Here is an 18,748-nt window from a genome sequence, read left to right as displayed (position 1 = left end):
TTTTCCTGACCCTCTTATACTAGAACAAGTTTTAAAATGAAAGCTGTGTTGTGCAAGGAAGTTCTTCTCAAAAATCATTAACTTTTTTATAAGAAAATATGTCCATTTTGGTGTTGGCCACAAAGCCTCATATTTTTTCCTTTGCTTTTTACAAAAGCTTAATATTTTTATCAAATTGGCTTTTTTTTTGTGCGAGGTACAAATGAAAGCTCTCCCCAGATAACAGTTAGCACAATGATGATGACACCATAAGGTAAATTCTGCCCATTTCATGAATGAGCCCAATTTTTATTTCTCTTCATCACAAAAGTCATCCCACATTTGTTGTACACATTGTTGGTTGCTGTGTTACGGGACATATCACCAGTATCAGATGCTTTACTCTTGCAGAAGCACTTCTAATGGAGATGGAAGCTTCTGTTGGCTGAATTTTAGAACAACAGCAAAAAATAATAATACAAAACAAAAATATCATCTTCAGCTGCATAGCAAATATGGATCAAAAATTTAACACTGTATCAGATCACAAGCGTAAATATACCTCACCATAAATAAAATTCATTGTACAAAATAACTCAAGCAGCTTTTCATACAAATATGGTACATTTGACAACAGTTTTTGAGAATATTTTCTTTGTTTTTTACACCTTTGATTATTTTCTCTTTTGTTCTCCAATACACATGAACCTACTGGACTGGAGTAATGCAGGAGGAAAAGGACTAATGTTGTTCAGTGCTACTAAGTGCTGTCAGAATTTAAAAGGAAAACCACTGAAGTGCTGAATTTGATCTAGTTTGCTTCCCCTTTCTATTGCAGCCTTGCAAGTCAAGTGTAGCATCATCCCAGAAAAGCATGTGCACTGCCAACAGTCACATTTTATAATGGCAAAGCCAGAGGGAACATTAAAATAACCCAGTCTGACTTCATTCCTGACACAGGCCAGCCTTTCTCCTCCCTGTAATTCCTGTATGGAGCCAACAGCTTGTCTTTGGAGTAGACATCCCAAGTGGTGGCTGGTGAGTGCTGGGTAGTTTGCAGACTACTTTAGCATAAGCAGGAAAATATAGGTAAAAAAAGCAAGTCCATTGTCAGTGGACTTGGGAGGATTCAGACAGGGGTCAACATTTCCCTAAAAAAACATCATTAGAAGTCTGCAGATTATCAAAGACTGAAAAATATAGGACTGAAGCACAACTGCAAGGAAGACTCCCAAACTTGGCAGAAATTCTGAAAGTGTGGGGAATATCCCTGCCCCCTGGCAATCTGTTACTGCTTAGCCCTACTCTTACAAATTTGCTCCCTATTTCCATTAACAATTATGACATTTAAAAAAGCATAGGCGGAAAAAGAAATCCATTGTCATGGAGCTGTTTAAAGACCTAAGCCTGGACCTTTCTCATATACAGACAAAGAGGGTGAGAAAACTGAAGCTAAGGAGTATCTTAATCCTTGAGATAATCAAAGGACAGTAACATCAAATCTCAGAAATTAAGACTGATTATTACTAGCTGATATCTCATAATACTTGAGCAACAAGGCAAAAGATCTGCATACACTCTACAGTCAAAACATTTTACATTTTGTTCATGCACTTTGACATTTTGCTCAAAACATTTAATCCCTTGGAATCTGGAGGGATTTTACATTTTTGCTAGCAAATCTGAGGGCAACAAATAGAGTTCAACTACCTGTTCTTTCAAGTACAGCCTGTACAAGTACAGCAACCTTCCAGTGCAACTGTGTTTTGCAGGGTTGCAGGGAATTATGCCAAAACTACAGGAAAAGAATGCAAACAGATTTACAGATTATTAGGTGAAATATCTCATGACTCGCTCCAGAACTAAACTGATGAAAAGAGGGATTTAAATTCACCTTACTATATCCCATTTTGTCTAGGTAGCTGAGACTGGGCCACTTGGTACAGTTCATTCTTTTGTAGCAACTTCTAGTTCATGCTGGTTTCCAAGAAGATTCCAGCATTCCATAGCTTGTCAGATGTAATAGGACACCTAATTTGTGCTGTGCCTAGAGGTGGCTCTGAAAGCCAGATAGGGACTTGTGCCAACATTTCAGCAAGACTTTCATACCAAAATAACAAGCACTTGCCATTTAGGTCAGGAAAAATAGGATCTTGGTTGGATCTATCTTCCTTGCATCTTGTTTTCCACAAAAAATAAAGTGCTTGATTCTTCTCTTCCTTTTAAAAATATATAACTCTAGATTCCCTCACTCCCGTAGTGTGGAAGTGTTGGATCATGATGGAATGTCAGAACTGACTGCCTTAGTGGAAGAGTAAGTAGAGAGCAAGCTCCAGAAGCTCTTCTGATGCTCTTCCTCACCACACAGAGGAAAGAACTCGCCTTGCTGGGCTGGCTCCTTCCCTGCCACTCCAAGATTTCAGCCAGACTTCCTGAGATTTCATTTTACTTTCAGATTACTGCGCTGCACAATTTCCTCCCTGCAGCTGAAAAGGTCTGTCTCAGTAATCAAAGGAAACTCAAGGTGTGAAAATGCCCAGCACTTGTCACTTGTGGGGTATTGATTATTGATTATCAAGGGAGTAGGTGACAGAGTCTGGGAGCACAGACTCATGCCACACACCAAGATCTCCTCTTGTCAGCAGTATTTGCTGGGGGTTGTTTCTGAAGACAAAAACTCCAGCTCAGATATTTCTACTAATTAATTATATGCTCCCTCTGAGAGAATAAATGCCCAGGCTCTGTCTTTTTAACCTCTGTAACAGCATGCAGTTTACAAGGCATGATGAAATGCATGGAACAAATATATATCATCACATTTGGATACAGCAATTTTTGCTGTGGCCAGGCTAGAGCTGAGGAAACACTGCCAGTGGTGAGGCAGGCATCATTTTCTCTTGGAGCACATGGTTTGATCTCCTTTCACATCAAGCACAGGCTTTTGTATCACTCCAATGACTCTGCTGAGGGTTAGAAGCAGGTTAGACCAGGAGTTATGAAATCCTCCTTGAAGTTCCACCTGAATTTGTTCTCAATATCCAGGGATCTTAGATTAGCTGAGTGGGAAAAGGCAACAGACTCCAGTGTTCTCTCTGAACATCTCTGAACCTGGAAAATTCTGGGTATTTTTTAAAGCTTATCCTATATTTTATCTTTCCTAAACAATCACACAATTTCTGAGCGATGGGAAGTTTCCTAAGCCCTGCTGGTAGTCACCATTCTCTGGAGAAAGGTATTTGTTTGCTGTGCCACTAGGAATGTGTCTAAACCAAGGGAAAACAGCATCCCAGAACACACACAGATTACACAGCCTGGCTCTCACCCTTGGCTGAAGAACAAAGATCCCATATGTTCAAGGTAACTACACCTGCATCCTGTCAGCACCAGTGATTATTTCCACCCAAATTAATATGTTTGGGAGCACATTCAGATGAATGCAGCCTCTTCTGTAGTCCACAGGAAATCTGGTTTATTGGAAATTAAACTGTCTTCAGGGGAGGACCTCTGCATTAAAACAAGTCAATGTCCCATAGCATGGAAAAAGCCAGGCTGTTTTCTCTTTCCCCAGCTCTCTGAAGTGCTGAGGAGTTCTCTGGTGACTGCATCATTGCTATCCTCAAGCCCACATGCCAAAGCTCATGAAAACAACAAAGGCCAAGGACACAGCAGAGAGCATAAAGCTGGGTGAGGCATCAATCCACAACCAGCCTGGCAGGGCTCCTCTGCACCCCGCACTCGATCCTCAGGGCATTGCCATGGGTGCCATCCTGCCTTCATCCCTTCTTCCCCTCTAAGAGTGGATCAGGGACTTGTCTTCAGCCCCTCCTGCTCCTTGGCTGGTGGCACATGTCACGGGGGTGTTGATTTGTCCCGCTGCTCCTGCGGTGGGAGCGGGTTCCCGGCGCCGCGGGAGCGCGGAGCTCTCCCACCTGAGGCTGCAGTATGGCTTCAGAGAGATGTGTGGACTGGGTGAATCACAGGGAAAACTGGACCACTTCATGGAAGAAAAGCACATTTTGCCCACCCACCCCCTCCCCCCTCAAGTCCGAAAGCTACGAGTAAAACCGATCACAGGGATGGTACAGAGGAACATGCACTCAAACGGGGCGAGGGGAAGGTGTGTCCTCGTGTGGAGAGGCAGACCCAGCCTCACTCCCTCGTCAGGCCTCACACCATCAAGTTCACCCCTCCCAGCTGGTTTGGGTTCAGTCCCTGCTCCCTTCCCAACCCATGCAGGGTCCGTGTCCACACTAGCAGGTGGTGGCCAGCGACTGGTGGATGGGGGGCTGGAAGCAGCGCACGTGCTCCACCGTGGAACTGTCTGTTTCCACCGACTTCATGTACTTGTTCAGGATGGCAAAGATCTCGTTGTTCAGGATCTGATACTTCCTGATCCTGTCGGCCATCTTCTTCAAGGGCTGGAGGGGTGGTGAGGGAGAGAAACAGCACATGAAGGGTCTTATGTCATCTGACCAGCTAGGAAGTAGCAGCACCTGTGTCCTGCTGCTGGAAAGCTCTGCTAAGGCAAAGCAGCTCTAACACATGTTCCTGTTCCACTTAGCACCTCACAGGGACCCAGTGACTCGCTTCATTATTGGGTTTGATGACTCAAGACAGAGCATTAACAGGATCACTGAGTGGTCCCCAGTTAACCACTCCAAAGTCTAGGCTCCCAGCTGATTATTGATAAAGCCAGCGAGATCACAGGATGGTTGCTGGAAATACCAGCTCCTCAGGTTCAGCTTCCCAACCCCAGGAAGAAGGGAAAAGCTTTGGGAGAAAAAAGATTTGATTTTCAAGCCAATTAAAACCTTGGCCTCTCTGCTGAGACTGCAGATGGAAACCTTACAGCAAGGGCAGCCAGTAGGAATAAGATTAACACCAGGCTTTGTTGTAATTGATGAGTTTGGACAAAGCAGGACAGAAAATGGAAAGAAGTGTGCTGGCTTGAGTCCTTTGGGACCTCACCCTTCAACTTACCACGTTTTTTATGATTTCATCTTTCCCATCCTGCCTCTGCACCTTCAGCAGGTGGTAGCAGAAGTCGAAGAGGTCAAAGCGCCGCTGCTGTCCAAGGAGAACAATGATAGAGCAACCTGCCCAGTTCAGACCATCTCCAAAGCACTGCCTGGAGGGAGGAGCAGGGTGATGGGTGGGGAGACATGACAGGATAGAGTTAGGCAAGAGAAGTACCGTGGCACCAGGAACTTTCTTGGGTTCAGTCCTGCTCCTAGAAAGTGAGTATACACCTAGAGAAAATGAACCCAGAAGGAGAGAATACAGACTTACACCCAGGCCAGGCTGTGTAGGATGAACCACGGGCTAAGATGGGTGAGGACATAGTATTGGGTTGCTGGCCCTGTCACCTTGGGCACATCCCTTTACCTCACTCTTTCCTGCAGCCGTTCCAACACAAAGCTGAGCAGAACCAAGGACCCAAACTCCCCCTCTACCTGCACAGAGGCTCTCTCTGCAGCTGGGGACACTCACTCTGCCGTGAACTCGTTGGTGCCCACGGGGATGCAGTACACGAACTGCATGGCGCTCCAGAGCCGGTGGAACTCCACGCACTCGTCCACGTGCATGACGCCGTTGGTGGGGGGCGGCCCGCGCCAGATGGGGTCCTGCAGGTAGCTGCGGATGCGCGTCAGGATCACCTCGAACATGGAGAGCCCGCAGCACAGCCGCTCCTTGGTCAGCAGGTCCCCCTCCCGGGCGATGGCTATTTGCTGAGGGCAGGGACAGCCAGAGGGACACAAGTGAGGATGTGACCCACGCCCATCGGGTTTAACGCTGCCTGGTCTCTCCCCGGCTCTGTCGCCTCGTGGGAGGTCCAACCTTACCTTTGTTGGCTGCTCCCATGGCACTTCCCACCAGGGAATGCTCATCCCTCAAACAGGAGGATTAATGTGGTGCTCTGCTCTGTTACACCGACCTCAGAGTCTTTTGGAGGAACTACGTACGTCAGAACACCAGAGCTGAAGGCAAAGCTCTGACCAGAAATACTGATCCTTAATTCTGCTAGCATGCAGCTCTGCCCTGTTAGTGTTACTCAGTGCTTCGTTTCAAGATTTTCATTTCATGATTCATTTAATGGGTTTCGTCTCATGATTTTTGCAGATTATGAAGATAAAACAGGAGAGAACAGGGATGTTTTGCTTCCCAGGACATTGCCATCATCTCTTCAAAATGCAGATAGCCTATGGCTTTCTTGATTTCTCTTGTAGCTACGGTTAAAAAGTGCTGAGGAAGATGAGAAACCACTGCAAACTTGATACTGAAAAACTTGTGGTTTATAAGAAAGCCAAATAATTTTTTCCCAGATGTGAAAGCTTTACACATGTGGATAATTTTTGTGTCATCTCCGCTCAGATTTAGATATACAAATCTGGAATAGCTCCACTGGATAAAGTTATTTTGGCTTTTACACTAGAGGCAAATGAAAAGAGAATTAACTTCATTTCAGCTCCACTGCTCTCCAAGAGGACAAAGAAAAAAAAAAAAAGAATTTAAAACAAGCAAGCAGGGCCTTCCCCCAGGCTCACTGAGTGGTGCAAGTGGGGGTCCCCCACTGCCCTGGTATCCTCTCAGCTACCCCATTTCCTGCTGTTCCAGTGGCAGGACTGACTTCTCTTTGCAGTGCTGCCAAAACTAACTCATGAAATGGGAGCTGGGTGCTGTCAGAGCCGTGCCCATGGCTGTGGAGAGGCTCTGGCTCTGCTGTGCTCACCTTGGCAGAGGAGTGGCTGCACAGGCAGAGCCCTTCACCCCTCCCACCACTCTGGAACAGGCACACAGAACAAGTGGGACATTGACTGAGACCCTGCCTATCCCAGAGGACTTCCTGGAGCTTTAAGCAGTTTTTAAGCTTTTGCTCCATTTCCAGCTGTCCCTGCAATGCCTATAAAAATGTTATCCCCATCAGTCACAATGGGACTACAGCAGCTGGGATGAAGGGCAGGCACATGTCCTAGCCAGACATTAAGAACATGAATTATGCTTGGTTTACTTGGGTCATCTTCATTCTACTCTGAAAAATGCATGAATGTGCCTGCACATCCCCATTCCTGATTATCAATTTATGCTGGCAGTAACCTCAAGCATTTTTAGTTTGGTTGCTCTTGAAATTAGAAGCATTTCACTTCTTGCTTGTGCCACAATTTCAAGGATGTTTTGAGGACCTCAGCTTAATTAGTGTTCAACTAATAGCAAATATCAAGGGAAAGCTGTCATCATGTGCAGAGGCCACACTCGGTCTGGGATCCCTTGATCTGTTAGAAGCAGGAGCAGTATCACTGGTTCCATGGCACACACCTGCCTGTGTTTGCTTGGCAAGTAAAGGTTTATTTCATCCAGCTTTTTATCTGAAGGCTGTACACTGTCCCTCTCCTCACCTGCTCCAAGCTGTTATGGGCACAGGTCTGCACACACTGGTCTATCATGGCAAAAAGAGGGCACAGTAGAAACAGAGCCATTTCAAATGTAAATTAGGTGTTAGCATTACTGTTCGCTAAAACATAGTGACAAAAGGGACACTTTTGAGAACAATCCTCTCCACCGATCTTAGTACACGATTTCTGAAGAGATCTTAATTTAGAAAGAGATGCATCTGGCTTTCAGTGTAGGTAGTGCCAGTCAGTTATGCACATTCCCAGACAGAATCTGGTTCTAAGATTCCTCACAGTAAGACCAGTCTTTGATACAGAACTACCATCCTAGGGTAGGTACCTTAACACAGGCAAAGCAGCTGCAGAGCTGTTGGTCACAGTCTGGGGTCCCACTGATTTCTAAGACCAGGAGAGGAAGGATGCTCTCAAGGTAAATTGCTGCAGGATGCCACTGTGCTGACTCAATTATTCCTTTTGTCTTCAGAAGCAAATGCTCTGACTATTTCCAGGGAAGAAACCAGACTGACCAAGCACTTTGGAAAACCTCTTACTAAACATCACTATGATCAGCATTAAAAGGGAGAGCATTCCTTTAATGAACCACTTTGACCCCCCTGGTTCTTTATAAATGGTCCATCAAACAGCTGCTTCTGGATTTCCAATGCAAAGTAATTATTTAAAACAATCATTGGCAGTTTTCCTGCCATTGCACAAATCCAGTTTTGATTTTCCAGTTTTTGAACCTCTTTTACAGCCTGTTTACTGGTGAACTTGCCAGAACCCTACCCAAAACCTGCAAAAACCCATAGATCCCCACTATAACATGCATGGGGCCACCTTTTGGGAGAGGCTTTGAGCAGGCAATGTCAGCTTACATTCTGGACAATTGTTACAAGGCATTTATGAATTCTGTAGGAAAAAATCCTGTATGGCCTGTGTCCAAAACTGCATTTCCAAAATGCATGTCCAAAACTGCATAAAAGGAGCAAGCTTAGAAGCTATGGAGGCACCTATTGAAAGCAATTCTTGTGTTCATTTACATTTGAGCTGAAAAAAAAGAAAAAAAATCTGGTACCCAACTGTACCTGTGTGATGAATATGGGAACAGTTTACAGAAAAATAACTTTTTAGTGGGACATGAAATATCTTTTGTTTTCATCACCATTATAACTACAGCAGAGATAAGCAACGAGTGGACTCTAATAGCAGAATTCAATGATGATTTTGCATGGAAAGAAGGAGAGATAGAAAGACCAACACAAAGACACGAAAACACAGAGGTGAATTGTTTTTCTCTAGTGTCTCCTTTAAAAGGAAGTGTCTACAGAGTAAGATAAAGTCCTCAGTTATCCAGCCAATTTCTCTGTTTCAGATGATTTCCAATGATGCAAAGTTCAAAATGTCCTCGATCCATGAGAAAAAAATACAGGAACAAGTATCAACCACTTTCTGCCTGCCATTGATCTGTCACCTCCTACACCAGCTGAGTGTTCGTTCCATTCCCTCATCAGTACATTACAGGAAAAGGGTGTTGATTCATTTGATGCTTGAAAGATTTTTATCCCATCAACCCCAAGTAAATGGGCACTTGAAGTTTGATTATTCTATCAATGGAGCTCAAATTTTGCCCATTACACTGATCAGTCCAGGGAGATATTTTAAACAGTACTGAGTTTCTGCACAAGAGATCTTTCCCAAGCTGTGACCCACATCAAGAAGATACTTAAATGGAGTAAGTTTAAGCATGTGCTGAAGCTCTAAGCATGTGCTAGGAGGGAAACCATTCTCAGATGAATTCCTTGACAGGGATGAGCTTAAATGGACCCCACTGCAGTCCTAAAACAGGATCCCCAAAAGTGATGGCAATTGATTGTTAGGACAGCCCTGCAAAGATTCTCCGCAAACCACTCCAGCAATTCTCCATCTTCTTAAAGTGGAGATGAAGAGGTTTTTGGAGTTGTTCTGATTCAGAACTGCCTTCTAGCACACTTGCCTTACAGCTCCCTGACTGGAGGCAGCAACACACAAATTGTGCCCGGACCCGCTCACAAATTTCCCTTCAGAGCATTTGCTCGGGCAAGGATTAGGATTTGCTCGTCCAATTGATGTTTTGGGGGAAAAAAAATCAATCATCAATCAATTAAAAAAAAAAAAAAGGATCACTTTTCCCAAGGCCAAGCAGGCCATGTGGGGACTGCTACGAGTTTCCAACAGCCATCCCTTCCAATGCAATCCTTACCTGCGGAGTGCCCAGCCTCTCTATTAGGGGAACCAGGTGGAGTGGGGCATACTTGGCTTCGAGACGCTTCATGCGCACCTCCAAGCGTTCTCCTTCTGTCAAGCGAGCAGCAAACAGTGAAATGAGAGGAGGAAGTGGAGACCCACCAGAGTTTGCTCAGAGCTGCCCCCCAGCAACCATCCGAGGAGACTGTGGGATCAGGGAGCCAAACCACAGCAATGAGGGGCCAGTGATGCACAGGAGGGAGGGATGGGCAGTGCGGTCTCAGCAGCAGCTTTATCACACATGTCCAAAGCACGGCCCTGCCACCGAGCACTCCTGTTGAGATGGACATTTCATGCTGCCACTCTCCAAAGAGGCTGTGAAATGGCTTTCAAACCTCAAGGGAACCCCCGAACTGACTGAGGTTTCAGGTGGTAACTGTGCTACAGGTAATGCACCCCTGGCTTTTGTTTGCACCTGATGTTTGGCTGTATCCACTGATCTGTTTGGAGGGGGAAGCAGGGTCAGAGCTAATCCTCAGCAGAGATGGGAGAGAAAACAGCCTCTGGGCAGAGACCTCTGAGTCTGCCCACTGCTTCCCTCTCAGCTTCTTACCTTTGATGTAGACCCTGGGCAAAATATTTTGGAAGGGAGCAGCATGCAGCAAATCACAAACTTCTTCCTGGGACTGAGGCAGGAAGAAAGAAAGATAAAGTAAGTTAAAAAATACCTATTGGGGAGAGTGAATGGCTCAGGGGCCTGGGCAACACTACAACAGTTCACACCTACAGCACCTATTCAGATCCAACCCAGCTCAGTAATAACTCCAGTGTCTGAACTGAAATGATCTAAAACTGGAAGTAACACTTCAGCTTCAGTCAGGAAGTTTCCCTAACTCAAATAAGTTACTTCCTGCCTGTATAAGGGTAGACCTTTATACTGATTTTCTGTCCTACTTACTAGCCCTGAAAGTAAGAAGGGATCAAGAATATGGAAGTTTCCATTTCATCTTACCCTGAATGAATTCCTGCAGCCTGTTCTTTAAGAGAGTGCCCAGGTGGAAATTATCCTTTGGCTTAATTATTTTAGGAAGTGTACATGAAAAATATACTGACATGTAGCTCTTCTGCAAATAGGCACATCATAACTGGTCTGAAATTATCTGGCTGTTGGTGTGGTGTTCTCAGCCAGGGCTATCAGAATCCCAGTGGTGCAGGCAGGCACCAGGAAGAATAAAACAAAAGTCCAGAGAGGAATAACACCATGAGATGCCACCTTAGGGGATGCATGCCAATGCACTTGAGAAAAAAATAATCCCAAACACAGATGCACAAGGAGGAGAAACCTAGAAATAGGCAGGTGGAGACTGAGGAGCGATGGCCGACAGTACATTGTACACGAGTCTGCAATGGGAAACAGCAGCGAGGAAACCAAAGCTGTTCAACACAGAGGCATCGTGTCACGACAAGGCATCAGCCTGCTCCTGCCAAAGCCTGCTCCCAGGACATGCTTTCAGTTCTGAGCTCACTGGAGAGATGTGGACACACTCGGAAGCAGATCATGAGAGCGCAGCAGGAGGAACCCGGGGCCGGATGGAATGACTGGGCTGGGCCTGTTTGGGATGCAGGGGTGCACAGCCCCCTTCCAGCCAGCAGGACAGTGGAGCATGGAGCTGCAGGAGGCTGCACTGGCGCATGGATGCTGGGATGAGAGCAAGTTTGTGGGAGTGCAGTTTGTGACACAGTGCTGGAGGGACAGGAACAGTCTGGGGCCCCTCCACGGGCACAGAGGTGCTGATGCTAACGGAGTGGGCCTGCCACCTTGGTCATTTTGTTTGCAAAACACTGTTCATCCCTAGGTGAGTGTTCTTCCACTGCTGTTTTCCTCTAATAAAGTGAGCATTTTCAGCCATTTGCAGCCTGCCTTCACCTCATATCTGTCCCAAAATTAATCATGTTATGAATAGACCTCTTCCCCAAGGCCCATTAACCAAGAGCACAAACTCTGCTTAGAAATTTCATCCCAAGCAACCCCTCATTCCTCAAACAATAAAAAGAGGGCAAAATGCAGCAGATTGGACATCTGCATCAAAGCCATTTTTGCCAGCAAATACCACCAGCCTTAGATCACTCAGACAGCTCTGAAGGTAATTGCAGTATAAAAGCAATTCCTCCTGCTGCACAAGAGCTCCATTAGAGGGAAAATCTTGTTCTGTGATGGCTCTGTGCATCTGACATCCTCCAGCAAGTGGGAACCAGTGCCCACTGCGTGCAAAATGGCTTTGTATTCCGAGCCTATTACTGCAAGGAAAAACAGAGGATCCAAGAGGGAAAGACTTTGTCTGGCATAGAAAGTAGGCAGATGTGGACTTTGATGGGCAGCCTTCCTTAAAGGAACCCCAAATTCCCATCATCCTTATTTTCAGCTATTCTAAAATGCCAGTACACTGCTGATGTACAGTTCCTGGGACTGAAGGAACATTTCTGCATTGAAATGAAGGATTTCAAAAGAAACCACCATGTCCCTTGAGTGTCCCATTAAAGATGTGATAGGAAAGGCAAATGCAGTACATCCAGCAGAAAAACCCAACACTGGGAACAGCAGGAAGCACTGACAAAGCCACAAAAAGAACAGAAACTGCCAGAATAAAGTTGGCAACTCTGGTCATTCTATAAAATTCTGTAACAGCCAAGCTGCTGGGTGGTACACATCTCTTGTCTTCATCTTATACAACCACTGCTCACTGAAAGTATTTGATACACTCTACCAAGAATTAAAAAGTCTCCAGATCTGGAGTTAAAATGCAAAGGCAAGGGCAGAAATATCTGTTTTGAGGACATGCAGAGACTTTTAGTTTCCTCTGTGCTCTATGGCCAGATAAAACTTGGACTCTCTGAACTTTCTTATGGCTTTGCTCTGAACAAAACTCCTGGTTTTGCTTGGAAATTCTGTCTTATGCTAGGGAAGTAATTTTGAAATATTTCTGGAACATCTGAAACAGCCCTGCCCAAACCATTATGACACAGTATGCCCATTTAATGTACAGTTGTGTTGTTGAGCACTCCTCAGTTGGCTCTGGGCTAAATTATGAGATAAATTCATTGCTTGGTAAATTTGTGATGTGAAAAACTAGGAGCTAAAAAGATGAGTAGCACTCAGCCACAGCCTTTGCCCCACACTAGTAAGGGCATCACATGAGCTGAGAGACTTGTGCACAAAAGTGTTCAAAACTCCAGTGCAGGGGGCAACATCAAGTTGTTACTCCAGCCAAATTTTCAGTGAAGATGTCCTAGGACATATACCATCATCAGATTTCCCTCCTCTTGGAATCCTTTATCCATTCCACCATTACAATCAACCAGGTTTCTCCATTGCACTGGCACCCCGAAAGAGCAGAGGGATCAAATCTATTTCTCACTGTACAAATATGTCTACAAAAAAGTATTGATCCCTGCCCCAGAGAGCTTACAATCTAGAAATTAACTCCACTCATTTTATTTTTAAGCAGGACAAACAAGGGGCAGCTTTAGGTCCAAGAACGAAATCTGCATCTTCCAGTATTCAGGCTCAGCCATCCCAGAGGCCTGACCCAGTGCCAAGGCACACCATCCCCATGGACATGCCCAAAGACTCCGGTAACACAGCCCCAGAGAGACCCTGAGAACATGAGAAGCTGGAAAGTAACACTTCCCAAACTCTTCTGCTGGAGAACCCACTTGCACTTCTACTCTTGAGCTGGAACTTTCGGGTACCATGTTGGTGTGGGGGTTTTGCCTTACCAAAGCCTGCTCGATAAGGAGGCAGAAGAGAATGGCATTGCCCACTTCTCTGAGGCTCTGGAACACGTCAGTCTTCAGCTCTGCATACTCAATGATGTCCTTCAGCTGATGGTGGAAGAACTCCAGGATTCCTTAACAGAGAAGGAAGGACAGTCAGAAAGAGATTGGAATCACTTCCTGATAATTTGGGTGAAAAGATGATCACTGCCTGGTATTTCCTTAATCACAAATTGCAGCTGCTACATGGATACACAGAGACTGGCATTGGGAAGAACTAACAGGCAGTGTCTTATCCTGCTTTCAGGAAGCCTTGGGAAATAGGGAGTAAGTCATTTAAACTCCCTGGATTTCTTCATCAGAGGAGGAAAGAGGTTCCAGACTGTGATGGATGACTTGGTGCTGGCTCATGTACAGCAGCCACAGTTTCTGACTGCAGCCATGCTGCAAAAAAAATTCTCTTCACCAGATAAACAGAGCATTTAAAAAATACCAGTGAACTCACAAAAGCTTACAGAATCCTGAAAAGGTAAGAGAGGCTGCCAGAAGACATTCTCTTATCACCCATCTATGTGTTCAAAAGGAAATTTCCAGCAGGAGATTTCCTGGAAAGGTTTCCTATGCATGGTCCAGTGTTAACAGCAGAGCAGCTGAAAGTGTCTCAGCAAACCTGGCTGCAAGTGGCACTGGCAGGACAGGTGCCCAGCCTGGATTAACCATCAGTGTGGGCCTGAGTAAATGCTGCAGCAACATGTGGCTGAGCTCCTGCTGAAGGATCCTACCAGCAGCACCCACCTGGAGAGCCATATTCATGTCTTGGCAAGCGGCAGATCTTGGGCATGACTTCAATCAGAGTCTTCACATACTGCAGGATGGTGCCTTGGAGCTGTTGGAGACAAAGGCAGGTTAAACTGGAATGCCAGGTCTCCTGGCACTGGTTTTGAAAGAGGCTGGTTGTGCATGGGTCCACATCTGACAGCACAGGATGAAACTTCAGCTGGAATCTGAGAAAAAGCTGCTTAATTTGGATTTCACTCAAATATGGAATTCAGCCCAAGTGTATGGAGTCAGAGTGCTTTTGCAGCTTCCTCCCAAAGAATAAATCCCAGCTGCATGGATTTTCAACTTCAAAATACAGCTTGCTGTGTTTGCATTGTTTGCAGCTGAAATCCAAAACAAGGCTCTGTTTTAGATGCAGCTGGACTTGTGCTTCTAACCCAAAAAGCATTTCACCAGAGCTGCCAAAAGTGCTCACTCCCTAGCACAGGAAATGCTCCTTCCACCTGAGGAGTGATCCCTGGATACTCAGGAGTTTAATAAAGGATTTATGTTCATGTAGAGCAAGTTTCTGCAGATCTGATGTTTTGGACATACATGGATTAGAGCAGAGCACATTGCTCAGCTTAAAGCTCTCGCTGTCATTTGGAGTTACACACCTGCACCCTGTGGATACATGACATGAGATAATGCACTAAATTCCATTTAGTCCACCATAAAATCTTTGTGCTGAATGCTGTCTGATCCTGCTGAGACACTCCACCATCCCACAGGAGTCACTGGGATTCCCCATCAGTGAAAATCAGCCCACGGCTCCAAGTGTTCCAGCGTGAATCAAGGGACACGACGGTGCCCTGATGCCAACACCCCGATCCCAATGCCCACACTGCCTGCACCCATCCAGGCTTTGGGGTTTCACCAGGGTCAGGCTCAGAATTACCAGGCTCTTGACAATCTTCAGCAGCTCTTCCATGACCACAGCAATGCCTTGGTAGCCCAGGAGCCGACAGATGGTCTTGAAATGCGGCGGCCCCACGAAGTTGCGGTAGGAGCTGTAGATGTGGCTGTAGGCGATGTTGAGAGGCTGCAAATGGGAAGCACAGTGACAGTCACAGGACCTGTAATTCCTGACCAGACCTGTAATTCTCTTATCACAGTATTATGTTCCATCACTACAAATTTTGAGGAAGAAGAGGAAAAAAATAATACTGATGGCCATTCCCACTTGTGCCTCTTGTAGGAGAAGAGATTGCTTTTCTTCCTATGTGCTCAGATATACTCTAACCTCAGCACTGTCATGTCACAAGGTTTTATTACCCTCCTATGTAGCAACACCACTTTCATTTCCAAGGTAATTTACTCTCCCATACACTCCCAATCAAATACTTCAGTTCAGTGGCCCTTTGCCTCTTCAAAATCAAATTGTTCTCTACTAAAATGAAAAGTTTTACATACATTCAAGCAGACAGATTTTTTTTCCCCTATGAGCACTTGCTTTAAATGAGGCTTATTAAGAAAAGCAGGAACAGAAGCAACTGAGTTTAAGGGCAGATGGAAAAGACACAGAAAGATTCTTTTTGCATCCTGCAAAGCTTTACATCAGCCTCTACTTAACAGACATCCCATGGGTCTGTGCCAAGGGTAAGAATTTGACACTGGTTCGAGGAGAATGGAACCCAGGACATTGGCCCCAAAAATTCTTAGCAGCAGAGAACAGAAAGTGATTTCCAGGAATGTACTCTACCAGTGTCATCTTGGAAACATGGAAATTGCTGCAACATTTCATTACTGGAACATTTACAGGATCCACTTGGTGTGAGGCAAAGAGAAGCAGGGGGAATTAATTCACTTGTGTGTTCTGCAGGGAAGAAGTCCTGAGAATCAGATTTAGCTGAGACACCACATGCTCAGAGAGGGCTCTGCAATGGAAGTGTTGGCATCACAACTCAGCCCAGCAGAGGGGCTGCACTCTCCCCCCATGACATCTCCACTTCAGCCACAGGGAACAGCAAAAAAGCCATCCTGGAAAAGATCCTGGCACATAGTGCCCCTTCCAGTAAAACAGAGATTAACCCCAGGTCATGGTTACCTACAGGTAAAACAAAGATAAGGAAACAAATCAGACTGAATCCCAAATTCCTCCCAGTGGATACTGCAGACATATTCTACAGGGATCCTTTCCTGCCAGTAATGGAGCCAAGGGAGTGATGGGATGAAGGCACTGAGGAGGTTTGGGTGAAAGGGAGCAAGGGCTGGGGTACCAGCACAGGGCAAAATGTTGTCTTTGCTCCACCACTGCTGCAATATCCCCAGCTGGAGGCTCCCTTCAGCCTCCACTCCTGACTCACTCCACAAGGTTTACTTTTAACACTTCATCTGAGCTGCTAATGGGTTACAAAGTCATTGACTAAAAATTGGAAAAGTATTTTCCTTTGCTCTCAGGTACAGAATTTCACCAGTGTACTGACCACGCTTTCACAGACATCAGTTACTTTAATCAATTAATTCTCCCTCATTTTGCCACAGCCCTACAGATCTGGTCCAGCAGGTTGTTACCTGCTGTAATTTCTAAGTGCTCTTTGAACCAGCAGAAATAAGGCACAGCTAGAAAGTCCCCTATTTTCCGTGAAATGTAATTTCACCTCTTGTTCCTGGTAGGTGCAAATAGCCCTGAAACACAATTTTAAGTGCAGAAAGACTGCCTTGGAGGCTCATTCACGATAAGCAAGACCTTTCTATCCCATCAAAACTTAAAGAAAAAAACAAAGGCCCTGAGTATGCGAGTATGTGTCAGAGTTAAGAATTATTTAGGCAGACAGAAGCCTACTTTCAAAGCTCCTTGGATACCAGCTCTTTTGAGAATTGAGCACCCTGCTTACACTTCTGTCTGCATCCTCAGCTAACCAAGTCTTTAAAAAATCAGAGACAGACCCAAAGCCACTGGTTATGCACCCTGACACATTGGAAAAACTGCAATGTGTTTTTTTGGAAAGTGTTTCTGTTTAAACACCAGCTAATGCCCAACCTGGAACATTTGCCAAATGGCCACCATGACCATCTCAGAGGGAAGTCAGTGCTCCAGGGCCCCAGCCCAGCCATACTTCCACAGCTTTTGTTGCTTTAACTTTTACAAGGCACTGTCCAAGCCCCAGGTGTCCTCAGAAAGTGAGTGCTGCAGGGGTGATCCAAATGGCCCAAGGTGGTTCCTTGCACCTTCCTTCCACAGCTCCCTGTAGGCTCCTTTTCCCTGTTGTTTCCCAGGGTAGCTCATCCTAGCTTGGGGGAATAAAGCAATCCTTATTTCAGTGGGTTCCTGAATCCCCATTCATTTCTGGAGGCCTCTTTGCTATTCCCTGGCCAGGGGACTTCTGTCTGCATGTGCCTTGTTCCCCTGGGATGGGCTGCCACCACTGGTACCAGCTGTGGTGCAGCTGGTCAGGTTTTTCCCACAGCAGGGCTGATATTTGGCTGTAGGGCAGCCAGCAGCTGGTGCTGCTGCACAGCCCCCACCTGGCAGCTCTCCCTCACTCCTCAGTGGGATAAAGGGCTGGAAAGCAGCTCCCAGCCAGCTTCTCCCTTGAGTGGGGGTCTCAGCAATTAGAGAAGAGACCTTTTAGGATGTGCACGGGCTGCAGATGAGCAGGATGATTCACGCCAGCCTGTCTGCAGGATCAGGTGGGTTCCTGGAGCTCTCTGCAGAGCCATACAGTGCACTAACAGCAGGCTTGTGTCTAATAATAATGCTCTGCCAGCAATTAAAAATATAACTCCATTTAAGGGTGAGATACACAGCTTGGGGTAGAGACTGTAGGATGTAAAAAATGACACCAGTGGGTATTTTAAGACAAAGCAGCTGAAGGCACAAGCTGGGAGCACAGCACAGCACAGTTCACTCCCCCATGCTCAGAGGCCACTTCTGACCCCCCAGAGAACCAAAGCAAAAACCTGACCCTGACCCTTCCTGTGAGCAGCTCCTCCCCTGTTGGAGACACTGGGGAGGTTTGCCCCATGGGGCAGAGCTCCCAGTGTCCCACAGAGCCCACCCTGCACCCAGGTCTCAATTACAGCCATCTGTAATTGTGAGCATGTGGGCAAGGCCCCAGTGTTGCTTTAGGAGATCAGGAGGTTACCAGCAATGCTCTGGAGAAGATTTAGCAACAAATGGAGCAAATCAAACCCCAGTTTTATTTCCATGTCTTTGACCTTGGCCATCACTCAGACCTGTCTTAGCTCACCTGAGGAAAGGCAGGGAGAGCTTTACCTGATAAAATTGAACAGAAAGGGATAATAGGTAGTACTGACAGTTACAGAATTCTCTTGGGAAAATGAAGAGCTAATGAAAGAGCAATATACTCAGAGACAAAAAAAGAACTTGCACACAGCCCAAGACAAGTCAGGGCTCCCAGCCAACCTAATTTCAGTGCAACAGCTGAGAGTGTCTTAGAAAGGGGAATGAGTAACTCCAGACTCAGCATCAACATTTCTGGGAAAGTTCCTCTCAAGCACATTTTGGCTTTAGAGAGAAGCAAGTCACTTGGTCAGAGCCTCTCCCTACCAGGTCCATCTGTCCCCTCCTGGCCACAAGCTCGACCTGCTCCCCCCTGAAC

General features: G+C 45.9%; 1 protein-coding gene across 4 annotated transcripts in view; it reads right to left on the bottom strand.

Moving 5' to 3' along the window:
- Positions 1-254: 254 nt before the first annotated feature.
- The window catches only part of CYFIP2 (cytoplasmic FMR1 interacting protein 2), a 49,592-nt gene continuing 31,098 nt past the window's right edge, over positions 255-18,748 (bottom strand). For all 4 annotated transcript variants that reach the window (XM_030229097.2, XM_030229098.2, XM_018915524.3 and 1 more), the window contains exons 24-31: positions 15,082-15,225; positions 14,160-14,250; positions 13,368-13,498; positions 10,204-10,276; positions 9,607-9,701; positions 5,470-5,708; positions 4,960-5,107; positions 255-4,397 (exon numbers count right to left, since the gene is read on the bottom strand). In XM_030229097.2, coding sequence (XP_030084957.1) covers positions 4,230-4,397; positions 4,960-5,107; positions 5,470-5,708; positions 9,607-9,701; positions 10,204-10,276; positions 13,368-13,498; positions 14,160-14,250; positions 15,082-15,225 — 1,089 coding nt within the window. In that variant the 3' untranslated portion in view covers positions 255-4,229. The remainder of the gene's footprint in view (positions 4,398-4,959; positions 5,108-5,469; positions 5,709-9,606; positions 9,702-10,203; positions 10,277-13,367; positions 13,499-14,159; positions 14,251-15,081; positions 15,226-18,748) is intronic.

Source organism: Serinus canaria, chromosome 13, assembly GCF_022539315.1.
Source record: "Serinus canaria isolate serCan28SL12 chromosome 13, serCan2020, whole genome shotgun sequence".
In the NCBI taxonomy this organism is placed as follows: domain Eukaryota; kingdom Metazoa; phylum Chordata; class Aves; order Passeriformes; family Fringillidae; genus Serinus; species Serinus canaria.
This window is presented reverse-complemented; position numbering and strand designations above follow the sequence as displayed.